A 16,937-nucleotide genomic window follows, 5' to 3' on the forward strand; every position below is an offset into this window, starting at 1 on the left:
TTAACAAAGAAAATATATTTTAGGAGCAAAATAGGCAGAGCCGCAGAGGCATACATGTATTATATATAACGATTATTTATGTATAGAAAGGGACACCTTTTGTACAAAATACTAGTTAAATTTGTACATTCACGTGACTGGTTGGCTAAATTTAGAATATTATTATTTTCAATTAAAAATCATCGTCAATGTTCAAATATTGCTTGAGATACGCTATGCTTCATAAAAATGTTTAAAAAGTAGTTCCAAAAAATATTTTCACCAAAAAAAAAAGTAGTTCCAAAAATATTCATTTAATAACAAAATTTGCCTACATAAGCTTAGCAAACGACACTAACACCAAAATTGATATCATTTTCTTAGATAACATATTGTATACATATCTACATACATACTAAATACATATACACGTAGATTACACGTATGGATTCAGCAATAAAAATCAAAATACTAAATACATATATACATATATATATATATATATGAACATTTAAATACTAAATTATGTTTAATAAATAATTAAATCAACGTAGAGATATGTCATATGAAGATGGCTTGTATAATTAGTTTGTGTACCGGGCAAAGGATCTCTAATTTTTGTTTTCTTTAGTTCAGTTTAATTATTTGTTATCTATCCAATCAATTTTTTTTCTAAACTGTTTGGACCAATGTACGTACGTACCATCCTTTTTGATTTTTTTTGTAAACTAAATTTTCGAATTAGCAGGTTCTTAATAATTGAACGAAGAAAATAAAGAATAGAGGTAGACACCTGTAGTATTTTCTTGGTCAGACCAATAATTTATAATTCAACGTCAAAGAAGAAGAAAAATATAAACCATTATTTCATTATGACTTACGTATACCAAAATACACAAATTAAATGTATAATTGTGAGGCATTTTATATGCGGGAAAAAATAAAATAAAAAGAATATTAATATTTCTTTTGAAAATTGTAAAGCATTTTGACCCACTTGTGATATATATATATATATAGATATATATAGAGAGAGAGATTAAAACATTGATGGCTAGCTATAGAGTCTATGGCAGGGTCATGATCACCTGTCTTCTGATCTCTGAAGAGATACCAATCTGATTTTTTCTCTTCCTAGGTTTAATTTTATTTTACCATTTTATAATTCTTTATTTTTGCCTGTAGTACAATTTACAGACCCATACTAAAAGAAAAATTAAATTTTGTCAAAGTACAAAACAAAGAGAGAGGTGAAGCCACACAATCTCTTTTCTTCTCTCTCTCTCTGTTATATCTCTTCTGTTTAATTCTTTTATTCTTCTTCGTCTATCTTCTCCTATAATCTCTTCTCTCTCCCTCTTCACCTAAAGAATAAGAAGAAAAATAATTCACATCTTTATGCAAACTACTTTCTTGTAGGGTTTTAGGAGCTATCTCTATTGTCTTGGTTCTGATACAAAGTTTTGTAATTTTCATGGTATGAGAAGATTTGCCTTTCTATTTTGTTTATTGGTTCTTTTTAACTTTTTCTTGGAGATGGGTTCTTGTAGATCTTAATGAAACTTCTGTTTTTGTCCCAAAAAGAGTTTTCTTTTTTCTTCTCTTCTTTTTGGGTTTTCAATTCTTGAGAGACATGGCAAGAGATCAGTTCTATGGTCACAATAACCATCATCATCAAGAGCAACAACATCAAATGATTAATCAGATCCAAGGGTTTGATGAGACAAACCAAAACCCAACCGATCATCATCATTACAATCATCAGATCTTTGGCTCAAACTCCAACATGGGTATGATGATAGACTTCTCTAAGCAACAACAGATTAGGATGACAAGTGGTTCGGATCATCATCATCATCATCATCAGACAAGTGGTGGTACTGATCAGAATCAGCTTCTGGAAGATTCTTCATCTGCCATGAGACTATGCAATGTTAATAATGATTTCCCAAGTGAAGTAAATGATGAGAGACCACCACAAAGACCAAGCCAAGGTCTTTCCCTTTCTCTCTCCTCTTCAAATCCTACAAGCATCAGTCTCCAATCTTTCGAACTCAGACCCCAACAACAACAACAACAAGGGTATTCCGGTAATAAATCAACACAACATCAGAATCTCCAACACACGCAGATGATGATGATGATGATGAATAGTCACCACCAAAACAACAACAATAACAATCATCAGCATCATAATCATCATCAGTTTCAGATTGGGAGTTCCAAGTATTTGAGTCCAGCTCAAGAGCTACTGAGTGAGTTTTGCAGTCTTGGAGTAAAGGAAAGCGATGAAGAAGTGATGATGATGAAGCATAAGAAGAAGCAAAAGGGTAAACAACAAGAAGAGTGGGACACAAGTCACCACAGCAACAATGATCAACATGACCAATCTGCGACTACTTCTTCAAAGAAACATGTTCCACCACTTCACTCTCTTGAGTTCATGGAACTTCAGAAAAGAAAAGCCAAGTTGCTCTCCATGCTCGAAGAGGTATATATATTTTCAAGAAATTATTTCATTACTACTATCAAAACTTACATGAGTTTCTTAGAAAATCTAATCCTTTTTTATTTGGTTTCAACTTATTCCTAAAAATGTAAAATACCCACAAGTCTTTTACAAATCTTTTTTTTTTTCCTTTCATTTGGTTTCAACTTATTCCTAAATATGTAAGATACCCATAAATCTTGTATTTTTTCGATTCTTGATTAGGTCCATATATTTCTTAAAGTTACAAATTTCTTTTAGATATTAAGATAAAAAGATTCTTTTTTGTCTTCATTCTTTCATGTATTCTCGTCGAAAACAAGTTCGATCGTATCAACTACGAAAAGATCAACCCTTTTAATTCCTTTACTCATTATTTCTTTTTTTCTATAGAACCAAAATATAATTTTGTTTTCTTTGCTTTGAGCTAATTTGGAGACTCTAGTGGTCCTCCATATTTATAGCAATCAGTTTCATCATCATAAGCCATAACGAGTTGTTTCTTTTTCGTGTATTTACTCATTCTAAGAATCTACATTTACACGATTGTGATTGAAATCTTTGTGAATGGTGTGGGGTAACGTTTTTTTGCGGTTTTTTGGCAGCTTAAAAGAAGATATGGACATTACCGAGAGCAAATGAGAGTTGCGGCGGCAGCCTTTGAAGCGGCGGTTGGACTAGGAGGGGCAGAGATATACACTGCGTTAGCGTCAAGGGCAATGTCAAGACACTTTCGGTGTTTAAAAGACGGACTTGTGGGACAGATTCAAGCAACAAGTCAAGCTTTGGGAGAGAGAGAAGAGGATAATCGTGCGGTTTCTATTGCAGCACGTGGAGAAACTCCACGGTTGAGATTGCTCGATCAAGCTTTGCGGCAACAGAAATCGTATCGCCAAATGACTCTTGTTGACGCTCATCCTTGGCGTCCACAACGCGGCTTGCCTGAACGCGCAGTCACAACGTTGAGAGCTTGGCTCTTTGAACACTTTCTTCACCCGTAAGTTATTTCATATACATCCTCTTAATATATTTACACATACCTAAAAGTTACTAATTGTGTCTTTCTGAAGTGATCAATGAAGGTAGAATCACAAGTTAATTGGGTATATTTATGGAGCTATATAAAACCTCTTTAACGATTTTATTTCATTGATAGTACGTTGATAAATAGTATGATAGGTTTTTTTTGTTTGTTACATGAATATTTTTGAACATATAAAAGTAAAAAAATATGTACATTTTATATAGAGAGATTGAGATTGACTTGACAAGCATAGGATACAATCTACCTTAATCTGTTAATTGCATATAGCTTTTTTATTTTCCTTTTTCTTTCATTTGCACTATTGGTGTGAAAGTGAGTGTACAAACATATACATATACACATGTATATATATGTATACGAACATATAAAATTAAATAAAATAAATTTAACTGGTGGATGAAAGACAGAAATAGAGAAAGGTACAAAGTGGATTGAGAGAGAGAATCAATGTTCTTTACCTAACACTAACAAAAGAGAGAAACTATACATAACTCCTTGCTTTTTTCTCCATGTTTTTATTTTGTTCTTTTTCTTCTACTTTTTATTTATTTAATTTACAGAAGTTATATGTTTATCATCATATGTAACACTTGTCTCCATCAATTCCCAAACACTGCTCAAACAATGAAACATCTTGTTAGTTTTCACCAAACCCTTTACCTTTGCTTCCATTTTATTTGCATCATTCTTCAATCATTTATATCCTTTTTTTTAATTACATATCCATTTGTCTTATATTTTTCCATTAAAGTAAAATTTTCTTATTTTTGTTTTCAGATATCCGAGCGATGTTGATAAGCATATATTGGCCCGACAAACTGGTTTATCAAGAAGTCAGGTAAAGAATAACTCCACTAATTCTTGATATATTCCAAAATTTATTATCCTATTTACTAAAGTTATAATAAACCAAAATTGTTAGGTATCAAATTGGTTTATTAATGCAAGAGTTAGGCTATGGAAACCAATGATTGAAGAAATGTACTGTGAAGAAACAAGAAGTGAACAAATGGAGATTACAAACCCGATGATGATCGATACTAAACCGGACCCGGACCAGTTGATCCGTGTCGAACCGGAATCTTTATCCTCAATAGTGACAAACCCTACATCCAAATCCGGTCACAACTCAACCCATGGAACGATGTCGTTAGGGTCAACGTTTGACTTTTCCTTGTACGGTAACCAAGCTGTGACATACGCTGGTGAAGGAGGGCCACGTGGTGACGTTTCCTTGACGCTTGGGTTACAACGTAACGATGGTAACGGTGGTGTGAGTTTAGCGTTGTCTCCAGTGACGGCTCAAGGTGGCCAACTTTTCTACGGTAGAGACCACATTGAAGAAGGACCGGTTCAATATTCAGCGTCGATGTTAGATGATGATCAAGTTCAGAATTTGCCTTATAGGAATTTGATGGGAGCTCAATTACTTCATGATATTGTTTGAGATTAAAAGATTAGGACCAAAGTTATCGATACATATTTTCCAAAACCGATTCGGTTATGTAACGGTTTAGTTAGATAAAAACCAAATTAGATATTTATATATACCGTTGTCTGATTGGATTGGAGGATTGGTGGACAAGGAGATATTATTAATGTATGAGTTAGTTGGTTCGTCAATATCACTTGTAGGATATTTTCATTTTGTTTTTTAAAATATATTATTGAGAGGTTTTTTTCTCAATCTAATACTTTTTTCTTAATGTAAATCATATATATTTTTGTTTAAGGAAATATTATCAAGTGTCTTTTCAAATCTGTTTTCATATTCTAGGACCATCTCAAACTATTTGGAAACATTCAATCCCTTAAAATTTTGTTTTTCTTATAAATTTGGTTTCAAAATTTCGAAAAGTAAATGGATATATAGTTTTTTTTAAAGTATGTTGAGTGTCTGTACATGACAATCGTTTACGTATATACTTGATACAAATTATAAAATTGAATGTGTGTAACTGTGTATAATATACACATAAATAGATATCACACAAACATGGACGAGTGAAATTTGTGTAGTTGGCATGCATTATACGGATTTGGAATCGAATAGATACGACTTCAGTAACGAAAATCACTAGACCATCATATTTATATAAAGACATAATTAGAGAGAGTGTATGGTCTTTGTGTTATTAATGACAAAACCTAATAAAATAAAGTTGACGACAAACATAATAAAGAAAGAACAAACTGACTATTGGACCATCTCGGTCGATCGATAACGTTCACGTGTACACTCCCGTATACATATAAAGTTATGTACACATGAATAATGAATTCAAGCAAGTTTCAAGAGTGACTGAATTAACAATTTGACACAAAATACAGATAGACTTGTATCCTATAGTCTTATTCAAACATCTACAGTCTCTTAAACACGAGATTAAGTGTTGATAAGAACAAAAATTATCGATAAGAGTAAGACATACGTCTCTTTCCAAAATGCAATATATATACATTGACATTGTTTAAGAAACTTTTCTGTCTAATTTAAACTAAATCTAAGAAACATATTTCTAAATCTAAGACTGTATAATTTGTATATATATTTACTCGTCGCGGTCAATAATTCAAATATATAAATGTCAAAATTTCAAACATTAATGAATTATGGTTCATGTGTCACATTTGGGCTCCTTCAAGCCAAAAGAAACCTTTACTAAATTTCTCTTTAGGATATGTCGAAAAAGTCTTATAATATGGATTCTCAAAGATAATATACCAAAATCGTGTTATTAAATATCTATGCAAAGGAATTCTAGGGAAATTAAGGAAGTGATGTAGACTAATTCCTATGCGGTTATTGTTCTAAGCCATGATCTATCATGTGTGGAGGAAAAAGAATGGGAGACGATACCACCAAGGCCATCACCCAATCCTCTCACACGAACCATTGATAAATCAATCAGAAATAGCATCAGCTCACAAAGAGACTCCGACCTTAGCGGTGGTTCTCTACAAGAGGAGTACCTTACTCTTTTCAGCTTCATTTGGTTTGTTTCAACCGCAACTGCGTTGTTTTTTTTTTGGGTTTTTTGTTTGGTGTATAATTTTTATTTGTGTTGATATATAAATTTTAAATTTTAATTTCAATCTCCCAAAACAAAATTCGTGATTGCAACACATCGAACGGATTAAATAACATAACCAGTGGTTTGGGATGATTTTAATTTTTCTACAAATATACCCATGTTGGAATGTTGAATTGGTGATATTAATCCAATTTTCCGATTAATCGCTAGAACTATACCGAGCGGTCAATTAACGTCTAGCGGTTCTTTTAACAACGGGTAAAATTCACGATTCCGATTTTAAAACAATGATTCCAACTTGCGTATGAGACGACCTACAAGAATTTTAGATTGAGATCGAGTCATGTACTCCACGAAGCTAACGAGTAACGAGTCAAGAGACTGAGAAGTACTTCTCTGTTTAAAAACTTTAGGTTAAGTCGTATATTTTTTTTTGTTTAAGTGAAAAGTTTAAGATTATTAATTAGTAGAAAATATTTGAAAATGAAGTTGGACCTGAAAGATAAACACCAAATTTTCTTATCCTAATCCCTTCAAAAAATTATAAACAACAATTAAAACCAAAAGAAGCTAATAACCCAAACGGATCAAAGTCCAAAAATACCAACGTAATGCCCGAAGATAATGCTGCATCAGATTTAAAACCGTCCACATAAATCCAATTTATTGATTCAATAGTTTGCTAAATAAAATAAAATTTGGAAACTAAAACAGTTATAAAATAAATCGACTCAATGGGATTAAAAAAAAAAAAAACCGGTCAAAAACATCGACAATTTGGGCAGCTTCGATTCTGTTTCAGCCAAGAATCAATACAAGAACGATGGAAAACATGTCTACACTTCTTTATACGGATAATCTCATGGCCATCTTCTAACTCTTCAAGACAAATTGAACAACCAATCTCATCAAATCCTTCTTTTTCAATATCTTTAAACTCCATTTCCTCGATCGATGCCCTATAACCGATTTTAAATTCTAGTTGAGAATGAAGCGGCATTAGATGTCCGGTTTCATTGTCTTGCTGAGGCTGAGGCTGAGGCTGAGGCAGAGGCAGAGGCAGAGGCACAGGCAGAGGAGGAAGTGAGGGATGAGAGTTTTGATGTGTCTCAAGAGCTAGTTCCGTAGGAGGTTGAATATACTTGTTGCAAGAGTCAGAGATGATATATAAGGTGAACAAGACTATTAAAATGGCCCCTGTAACGACTATTGAAGACACATCCAGCGAGGGCATAGATTCTATCATCCTAATATTACTTTTACACCAGAGAGATCAAATTTGGAGTTGTAGCTGAAGCAAACTGATTCGTATCCATGATGAGAATCATTATCAACTTTCATTTATATTTATCTTCCTTTTTTTTTGGGTACATTTTTTAATATCTAGAGATGAATCTTTATTACGAGATAAACACATATTTTAGATATGCATGTTAGTTTACTATATATTATGTAAATATTCGTTTTGTCTATATTGTTGCTTTTTAATTGTTAACATAATAACAATTGGCTCTTCGCTGTCAACCAAAAAAAAAAATGGCTATGACTCTGAGTGGGGGACGGTTTTGATTGTGTGCGAGCAAAAGTAATTTTTATGATTTGTTTTTTTCCAATTTCGAGGGGTTATAATACTTTCAAATGATAGAAACTAGAGGAAGAAAATAAACACATATGTTGAATAATAGATCACATGACTTGCTAAAAACTTTTAACATGTGGGTCTGAGACAATTTAGCGTTAATTTTAATTTGATCATACTAAAAAAAAAGACCTTAGTTATAGTTTTGTATATACTTTAATTATATAAAAATTTTGAAACAATTTTTGATGAGTAGATACAAAATTCAACTATAGTCAGTCTCTCCTCTATTTGATATCAATCAACAGAACAACGACAAATAGGACAATTTCGATTCGCATCAATCCAAGAAAGCATACAAAAGCGATGAAAAACATGCCTACACTTCTTTATGCACATAAGCTCGTGGCCAATCTTGAACTCTTCTAGACAAATTGAACAGCAACCCTCATCTCCTTCTTCGACATCTTCAACCTTTATGATCGTCTCGACCGTGGTTTTATTGATCGCTGGAATATGTCCAGTTTCAATGTCTTGTTGAGGAGGAGGAGGAGGAGGGGGAGGAGGAGGAGTTCTGCAGCACAATAGAACGATGAATACGATTACCCAAAAGCCTACTATGGTGTAGTAAACGATATATCCGGTCCCTATGATCATTATCACTGGCAGCATCAAACTCGATTTTGAGATTTAAAAGCTGTTTTGTATTTATAATGAGAGAATCCCTCAGACATTAGCATAAGTATTTATATTCCTTCGTTTGCGCTAAAATCCTAATCATATATATGAGATATCTAAAATAATAATTTAAACGTAAACAAATAACAAAATAATTAAAATATACTTTCTCCAAACACATATACAATCAAACGCTTTACGTTCTACATTGGAAACTCTATAAATTAATAATGTTGGGACCATAAAATTTTATTAATTTATAGTGATATTAATTTATCCTATAGATTAATAAATATTATTTTATTGGATAAATTAATATTTATCAATTCATAGAAATATTTAAGCAAAATACAACACTATTTTCTTTCGAAATAGAATAAATGTCAATAGACTACTCGAATATCTAGGTGCAAATGAAGCATACTCAAAAATTCAGAGTTTTTAGAAGAATTGTGATTTCTGTCTATAATGTTGGTGAAGAATTTGAAGACGATAATGTGAAACTTTCTGAAATAGCGACACGTAAAGAAGCAATTATCGCGTCTAGAACTCTTCACAACTTTTGGATGCATATCGAAAAGACAACACCAAGACTTTTTAATGCAATAAAAAAAATTAGCAATGAACTTCAAAAAGATTCAAACTTTAAGAAAAGACAATATAACTAAAGTCATATTATATTAGATTATCTTTAAAAGTATCCTTAAGATTAGTAATTATTAATTTATGATATTATTGGGACCATATTTTGACATAGAGATTTAAAAAAAATTATTATCTTATCGATTTTGGTTAATTTTTACATTGACCCGACTTGGGACCGACATATTTTATTAATTTATCATGTTTATTAATTTATCGAATATTAATTTACAGAGTTTCTATTGTATATCTTTTGGCAATATTACGTGATCACAACACATAGTTTGCCAAAACAATTATGAAATAATTCGAAAATTGATATAGAGGATAAAAAAATAAACCCTACTCACCCTCTTTCCTCTTTCTTGCAGTAAGGGAGCATCGACAATTCGGGCAGGTTAGATTCTGATTGAGCCAAGGATCAATACAAAAACGATGAAAAACATGTCTACACATATTTATACGAATTATCTCATGGCCATCTTCAAACTCTTCAAGACATATTGGACAAAAAATCTTATTGGATCCTTCTTTTATATCTTTAAACTCTAAAATTGTCGTTTCATGGATCCATGTCATATATCCGACTGCAATGTTTTGTTGAGGCTGAGGCAGCGTTACATGTCCAGTCTCAATGTCTTGTTGAAGCTGATCAGGTGGTGGATGAGAATTTTGGTGTGTCTCACGAGCTATTTCCGTAGGAGGTTGCTGACTAAGATCTATGCAAAGTTTATAAATAAAGATTACTGTAATGGCAATTGGAAATACCATATATATAAATAAAAACAATACTGTCGAAAAAAAATCCAGATTATCTGACGGTGGAGACTCCATCATCGTTATATTACTTTCTTACGAGAGAGATCAAATTTGGAGCTTCAGTTGAAGCAATTGCTTCGATCCATATTTTGAGATAATCATTATCAAATTTTATTTAAATTCAATTTTTTCTTACCTTTTTGTAAAAATCTAGAGTTAAGTCTTTCTTTATTACGAGATATCATATACACATATTGTAGATATATTAGTTTACTTTTGTAAATCTAGAGTTGATGTGAATATTACTTTTGTCTATATTGGTGGTACTTTTTCATTAATTAGGTTTAGATTTTAAACCATAAGAAATCTCTGGATAATATATAGAAACAGGATCATGATTTGATGGTCAGAAATTACAATAATCAAAACTAGGAGTAGACAGGGACACAAATGGGCCTCATACGGCCATAAAGGAGCCTCAAACAATGAAATGGGCTTAGACGTCACTGTATCCCTTTGATGGATTTTTGTTTTCTGGATTTAGTAATTTGGGAGCCCGAGCTAGAGTACTAAACATTAAACTTGACAACAAAATCACATTATGGTAATTGTTTATTTATTTAATAAATTTTCCATCATTTAAATAGGTGGTAATTTGACTAATCTGCTGTATAATTGAATCAGAACAAAATTTACCATGAATATTATTACACGACTTCAACCACTTCACCTTCTTTGCAAACTGCAACACTAATCTCCAAAGTATTGTTCTTCTTTGATTTCACCCTACAACAATTTCTTCTAGGAGACTGCAGCGCCCAAAAACAAAATTTGAAATCATATTTCAACAATTATTATTTCAAGCATTAAAAATAAAATGACTATATAACATGTTGACTTACCCTGTCCCAAAGATGAGGGTCCGGTTTCTTGTAAACAATGACTGTCTTAATGTCGCTGGGATTAGCCATCTTCCACCGACACTCGGGATGAGCCACGCGGTGGATTTCATAACGGCTCACTGTCATATTTGTCACCCGATGAACTCTGGTTGATGTCATATAGAACACAAACGGTTTCTGGCACGGATGACGACTCACGGGTCGGGTGTTGAAAGCGTATGCCGTGTAATCCGCCCGTCGATACCTAACGGAAAAAAAATACAATGTAAAACAAAATGACCATATATTTATACATTTTGGGGTTTACTTATGTACTTTACTAATGTTTTGATATAGATTACCAATTTAAGAAAGTTCTCGACGGCATTTCAATCTCTCGAGCCGAAAAGATTCCGCGGAAAATCTGAACCGCGAATCCCCAAGAGACGGAAACAGTCCATTTGCGGCGTTTGTCATAGCATATCGACTGTTGCATAAGTCCAGCAGAGTCTAGCTTTGCCGGGACTTGTAGATGCTTCAAGGCATCAACACGTGTCATGTTTGGGAAAATCGGTTCGACCACGTCGAGGTGATGAAGCGTAACCAGTGGAGCCACCGGGTGAGCCGCTAGTAATCCAAAGAGATTGCCATACACATCGTACTGAAATACACAAAAGACAGCACCAATTAATATGGAACGGTTCAAAATTTAATTTGAGAAGAGTTACCAAACCGACCGGTTATTGGTAGGTACCGACGATTGGTTCTGTAATCAATGAACAAATCACCAACAAACAAGGAGAGTGTCACGTGAGACGCACGCGCCGTTAAATGCGTGACAACTCTTTAAAGAAACGGCCTGACACCGTGACGACGTGTACCTTACTCCGGCAACAATATAACGTACGGCAACATTGTGGTCCAGTGACGTGGCATTGTATCATAATTGAATTTTATAATGCAATGGATTTTTAACCAAAAGCGTGTAACTTTTTATTATCAAAAAACCCGGGGAACAATTTAATTTATAATCTCGATAAACTCATTGAATACACATTAACTAAAAAGCATTAAATACAATGATCAAATAAAATCTAGTTGTAGTTAAAACTACTTACTACTAATTAACCAACTGAAACAAAACACAAAGATTCGTATTAATCAATCAAAATATGTTATTTAGTTAGAAAATCATAGAATTTTCATTTACAGATTGTGTTTGGTGTAAAAGAAAGTAATATTAATAATCTGAACATGTTTTACAGTTAATTAACCAACTTAATTTAACTAGATTCATACGAATCTATGAGAATATTTCTTTACTAATAAGATTATAGTAAAAACATAAAATAAAAGTGATAATTACTGACCTGGTGAAAACCGAGTTCTTTAGTGAGTGGAACACCGAGTTCAGCCATGCAAGCTTGCATCCGATCATCGGAACCGTACAACGCCGGATACCTTTTAATACACCGATCTTGCATTTTGCTCAAAGCCACCGCTAATGGATAACTTATAGCAAATCCTCCACCGCCATAAGCCATTCCATAAGAGAAATAAATGTTCTGAAGATGACTCTCCGATAAACTGCCGATGTAATACATTTGATTATGATCGTATTTTCTCAAAACTCTGATTAGATTCTCGGCGACAAAGACTGTATCATCGTCTCCCATAACGAACCATCTCACATCTTTGAGTCCTAATTTAAGTGTCTCCGTAACGATTCTTGAAATTCTAATCGCCGATCTGTGTCCTTGTTTGTTTTTATACGGAAACTTCGATGTATCGCCGGAGATTTTCACCGGCGGGAGGCTAATTTCGTCTTCTTCGTCTTCTTCAGTAACTGGTTTTTCTAACCAGACATAACTACGCATTTGGTTTGGTTTGTACCAAATCTTGATGTACTCTTTTCTCTGTTTCCATAGTCTTGCCGACGCGGCGATACCGAAAACCACGTGTTGGAAACCGGTTTGCGGTGGCGGAGGTGGTGGTGGTGGTGAAGGTGGTGGAGAGGCGTATGATTTGATTACAGCCGTTTGATTTGTGTGGAAGAGAATCAACGGTTGAGATGAGTTGACAATGTCGTTGAGACGACGAACAACGGCGGAGAATGGCTCCACTTGACAAGCACGTGAGTTTGAGATAAGCTTTAGTGTGTAGACAACGTAAGTGGCGGAGACGAGGAGGAGGAGCGTTACCATAAGTTTGGATACGGGTCGGGTCGGTGAACCGGATCCGGATAAAGTCCGTTCCCACATTAGCTTCTCTGCTGGATCTTTCTGGTTATTCAGCTTCATCTTAAGAACCAAAGATGAAGAAAAGGAAACGAAATCAAAATCTAAGAAATATAAATAATTGGTAATAAATATTTCGATGGAAACAAATTTTATGGGTTTAAGAAGAAAGTGAGATTGAGAAGAAGAACATGCAGTGGCTCTGTTCTGATTTTCTAAAAGAGAAGACAAAAGTGTCTTGTGAAAGAGACTCATTTTACTTAGTTTATATATTAATATATTAAAATGTCATAGTCAAAAAGAAAATTATACTTTTAGTTAGCAAAAAATCTAATCTATTTTGTTTCGATATGATAAAGGTTAGATTCTAATTGTTACTCTTAGATTGATCTTGGAATTATCTGTATGAGTAGAGTAATTAACAAAAAACGTTATACGATATTTGTCATATTTAGCTCTGATAAACAATTGATATATCCTCGCGTTTGATTTTTTTTTTTTGTTGTCATTTACTGTATTTTACACTCAAACCGACAAACAAAATATACAGTCAATCAAATTTTGCTTAAGGAGATTTAAGAATTAATTAGGTGGGAAACAAGAAATACAATTATAACTACTAGTATTTTTTCGTTTTACTATGATAAGTATTTTTGCATGGACACGTGTATGGATTGTAGTGGAAAATATGTGTCGGTAGTAGCAGAACTTTGGAGGTGGTGGGGGAGCTAGGACTATTTTATTTATTATAGGGGTTGGTTTAGAAATAAAACTATAATTTTTGGGGCAATTTATGAAAATGATAAATTATGGGGGGGCATGGGTGGTGTTGTTGACAACTTGTTGTTGCAGACTACGAGACAATTTTATTACATCCATGCTGCTACTCTTCAGGAGCTTCTGAGTTCATCAGAGAGTTTAAAATTTCTAGCTCTTTTCTTTTTTGCCTATTTCTATCTACTTTTGTGGAAATCACATTCAAAAAAAATCAATGGGTTCTGTTACTAATTGAAGGCCCAAAACATTATTGATTGTTAAGCATTTTTCTTTTCTTTAATTACAGTGCATGTACCGACGTTTTTAGTCAAATTATTTGTGATACTTCAGTGATTTAGATATGAGATGTTTCGTTATTGTTATAATGTTATTATCCTTTTATTAAAAAGAATATTGAAATCTGCCCTTCAATAATGTTTGGGGCATGACATGTCCGATATAAAGAGACTTCAATTTTTTTTGCCGACAATGACACACGACGTCAGGAGCTTCGACGTTGCGGCAAAGAGTAAACTTTGACCACCAGATTAGGGTAAAAATAGAAAGCAGTTTTTTTTTAACCTTTCATTCTTTGATTAGAGATGTTCGAGTTTAATTACTTTGCATGGTCTAAAAATTGGCCTTTTGAAGTTGTGATCTTGGCCTGAGACTGATCTTGAACTTTGCTTTTGATTGAATGATCTAACTATGGATAACTTCAAAATTAAAATAAATAAGTCTACAAAATTTAACCATGTGATGCAATCAAAAGAACCGGAAAGTTTTGGAGGAGATATGCTTAGTTATCTTGATACGTTAATCGTATTACTATAGTAAGGGATATGCTAAGATTTCTTGCTACATAAAGTAACTAAGAACATTAAAAGGTTACAACAAGAAGTAAAGAACTTTACAAGAAACAACTTTAACAAATCATATATGAAGCATAGTTCGCAAACTCCTCCAATGATCTTCACATTCTCTTTACCATAATTAAAATTCTCCACCAAAAATAACAAAATTATTTATTTGTCGCTTGCTGAAGCGATTCATATTACAACAATGGCCTCCATGGTTAATGTTACGAGTATAATAGTTACGAGAAATCTCATCACCAAATTCAAAACTCCACGGCTCAAACTAGATCTACCTTCTCTACAACATTCTAGCCAGTTGAATGCAATCAAGAATGATCCAATAAAAATGATAAATAAGTACGCTTCAAGGAGAAATATCGTGGTTTCATGTTTGGATCGACCTAACTCTAGGCCGAATCAAATCTCTGGGTATGATGCTGTTATGAAATTTTATTCCTCTATAAACGAGAAGAATCAAGACCAATTAAGTAGTTGCATCTCCAGCGATTGTTTTATCGATGATTTCTCCTTTCCAAAGCCTTTTCGAGGGAAACAAGTAAGATTTTTTCTATAAGATCTCTCCGCAAACTTTTAAATCTATACGATGTGTATACATATTATACATTTCAAGATTTGTTTTGTGAATGAATTGACATATTTTTGCAGGAAGCTATGGAGTTCTTCGAAGAACTTGTGAAGAGTATGGGACAAAACGTTAAGTTTTGTGTTGAAAATGTGTGTGAAGGTGATGGACATAGTGCTGCTGTTAATTGGCATCTTGGTACGTTTTAGTACATATATCGCTCATGCTTATTGCCTAATTATACATACTTATGTTTAATAGTCGCATTGGTCTTCCTTTCGTTTTGTGTTTATTGTATGAAGAATGGAAAGGACGAAAAATTCCCTTTACAAGAGGATGTAGCTTCTATGAATTTATAGATGAAGGAGGAAGACTGGTTATAAGGTAACTTGTTTTTTTGGAGGGATATATATGTACTAATAAGTAGGAGATGAACATAGTGCTTTGTTTTTTTTTCTAACAACAAGCATTTATATATGTAGGATGGTACACTGCATACATAAATGATATGTTTAGTGAAAAAATATCTCAGTTTTTATTTATTTCATATCTATACTAATTAACAAATAATCTTGTAATTGATTTGACAAAAAAAAATCAGAAACGCGAGGATTTTGATTGAATCGCCAATTAAACCGGGAGGAATAACATTGGTAAAATAGTTATTTTCAATTTTTACAAATGAATAATGTAGATGAGAGGTATTTTTGAGTATATTTTTACATTTATTTTTATTGATAATATTTTGTTCAGAGCCTGTTAAAGAACATCACCTTCTTGTTCGACGAATTTCCAAAAGGAGCTGAGTGTAAGTTTTCAATATTAATTTATTTTTACATATCACATTTCATTCAAAATTCTTAAGCGCAATGTTTTTTAAAATATTATTTTGTTCTCTCAAATATTTCAGTGTTTTTGGAAAAACCTTATGCTATAATCCAAGCAGCAATTCGAATTTATGGACTATTTTTGGCGCCACTCATAAACCATGTAATGGCAAGCTACCTGAAGCTTCTAAGCAATATGGCCGAATTCTTCTTATTGGTCGTCAAAATTATCATCAAAATTCGAAACCTCTTCTTCAAATAGAAGAAACAAGGACTGCATACTTTTATTCTAAATCATCTTTTTCCTATATTTGATGATATTATTTTACTAACCGTATATGATTATTTGTACTTTCAAAAAAAAAAAACATTAACAATCTTGAGGGGTTGGTAATTAGAGATATTAAATTAAGTTTTTTTTCGTGATCCTGCTCACAAACCTAAGGTTAAAGTTTCGGGCTTTCGACCTACTCACAAATCTAACGTAAAATTTGATTAGAGAGCAAAAGAAGCTGACCAAATCAGAATTTGTTTATGACCATGTCAAATAACTACATCGAATCACAAGAGCAAATCAAATACAAAAAATGT

The 16,937-nt window shown here is 33.0% G+C and overlaps 7 protein-coding genes across 7 annotated transcripts; 2 read left to right on the forward strand and 5 right to left on the reverse strand.

The window, feature by feature from the left end:
* The first annotated feature begins 1,124 nt into the window (after positions 1 to 1,124).
* Positions 1,125 to 5,266, forward strand: BEL1 (POX (plant homeobox) family protein). The gene is made up of 4 exons (NM_123506.3): positions 1,125 to 2,470; positions 3,073 to 3,464; positions 4,290 to 4,350; positions 4,435 to 5,266. The coding sequence occupies exons 1-4, from the start codon at positions 1,613 to 1,615 to the stop codon at positions 4,957 to 4,959; spliced, it is 1,836 nt and encodes a 611-aa protein (NP_198957.1). The 5' UTR covers positions 1,125 to 1,612; the 3' UTR covers positions 4,960 to 5,266.
* Positions 5,267 to 6,307: 1,041 nt separating this feature from the next.
* On the reverse strand, positions 6,308 to 6,552 carry AT5G41420 (uncharacterized protein; the record flags this gene model as incomplete). The annotated part of the gene is made up of 1 exon (NM_001125879.2): positions 6,308 to 6,552. The coding sequence occupies exon 1, from the start codon at positions 6,503 to 6,505 to the stop codon at positions 6,308 to 6,310; it is 198 nt and encodes a 65-aa protein (NP_001119351.1). The 5' UTR covers positions 6,506 to 6,552.
* A 755-nt stretch (positions 6,553 to 7,307) lies between these two features.
* AT5G41430 (RING/U-box superfamily protein) lies at positions 7,308 to 7,793 on the reverse strand (the record flags this gene model as incomplete). Its single annotated transcript, NM_123507.1, has 1 exon — positions 7,308 to 7,793. One exon carries the CDS (start codon positions 7,791 to 7,793, stop codon positions 7,308 to 7,310), a length of 486 nt encoding a protein of 161 aa, NP_198958.1.
* Positions 7,794 to 8,423: 630 nt separating this feature from the next.
* AT5G41440 (RING/U-box superfamily protein) lies at positions 8,424 to 8,798 on the reverse strand (the record flags this gene model as incomplete). The annotated part of the gene is made up of 1 exon (NM_123508.1): positions 8,424 to 8,798. The coding sequence occupies one exon, from the start codon at positions 8,796 to 8,798 to the stop codon at positions 8,424 to 8,426; it is 375 nt and encodes a 124-aa protein (NP_198959.1).
* A 990-nt stretch (positions 8,799 to 9,788) lies between these two features.
* AT5G41450 (RING/U-box superfamily protein) lies at positions 9,789 to 10,283 on the reverse strand (the record flags this gene model as incomplete). Its single annotated transcript, NM_123509.1, has 1 exon — positions 9,789 to 10,283. One exon carries the CDS (start codon positions 10,281 to 10,283, stop codon positions 9,789 to 9,791), a length of 495 nt encoding a protein of 164 aa, NP_198960.1.
* A 295-nt stretch (positions 10,284 to 10,578) lies between these two features.
* Positions 10,579 to 13,570, reverse strand: AT5G41460 (transferring glycosyl group transferase (DUF604)). The gene is made up of 4 exons (NM_123510.4): positions 12,457 to 13,570; positions 11,449 to 11,747; positions 11,108 to 11,351; positions 10,579 to 11,014 (listed from the first exon to the last, which is right to left on the reverse strand). The coding sequence occupies exons 1-4, from the start codon at positions 13,384 to 13,386 to the stop codon at positions 10,913 to 10,915; spliced, it is 1,575 nt and encodes a 524-aa protein (NP_198961.1). The 5' UTR covers positions 13,387 to 13,570; the 3' UTR covers positions 10,579 to 10,912.
* A 1,459-nt stretch (positions 13,571 to 15,029) lies between these two features.
* On the forward strand, positions 15,030 to 16,757 carry AT5G41470 (Nuclear transport factor 2 (NTF2) family protein). The gene is made up of 6 exons (NM_123511.3): positions 15,030 to 15,492; positions 15,603 to 15,717; positions 15,822 to 15,903; positions 16,121 to 16,172; positions 16,273 to 16,327; positions 16,430 to 16,757. The coding sequence occupies exons 1-6, from the start codon at positions 15,142 to 15,144 to the stop codon at positions 16,606 to 16,608; spliced, it is 834 nt and encodes a 277-aa protein (NP_198962.2). The 5' UTR covers positions 15,030 to 15,141; the 3' UTR covers positions 16,609 to 16,757.
* The last annotated feature ends 180 nt before the right edge of the window (positions 16,758 to 16,937 follow it).

The sequence above is a fragment of the Arabidopsis thaliana genome, chromosome 5 (assembly GCF_000001735.4).
Source record: "Arabidopsis thaliana chromosome 5, partial sequence".
Lineage (NCBI taxonomy): Eukaryota > Viridiplantae > Streptophyta > Magnoliopsida > Brassicales > Brassicaceae > Arabidopsis > Arabidopsis thaliana.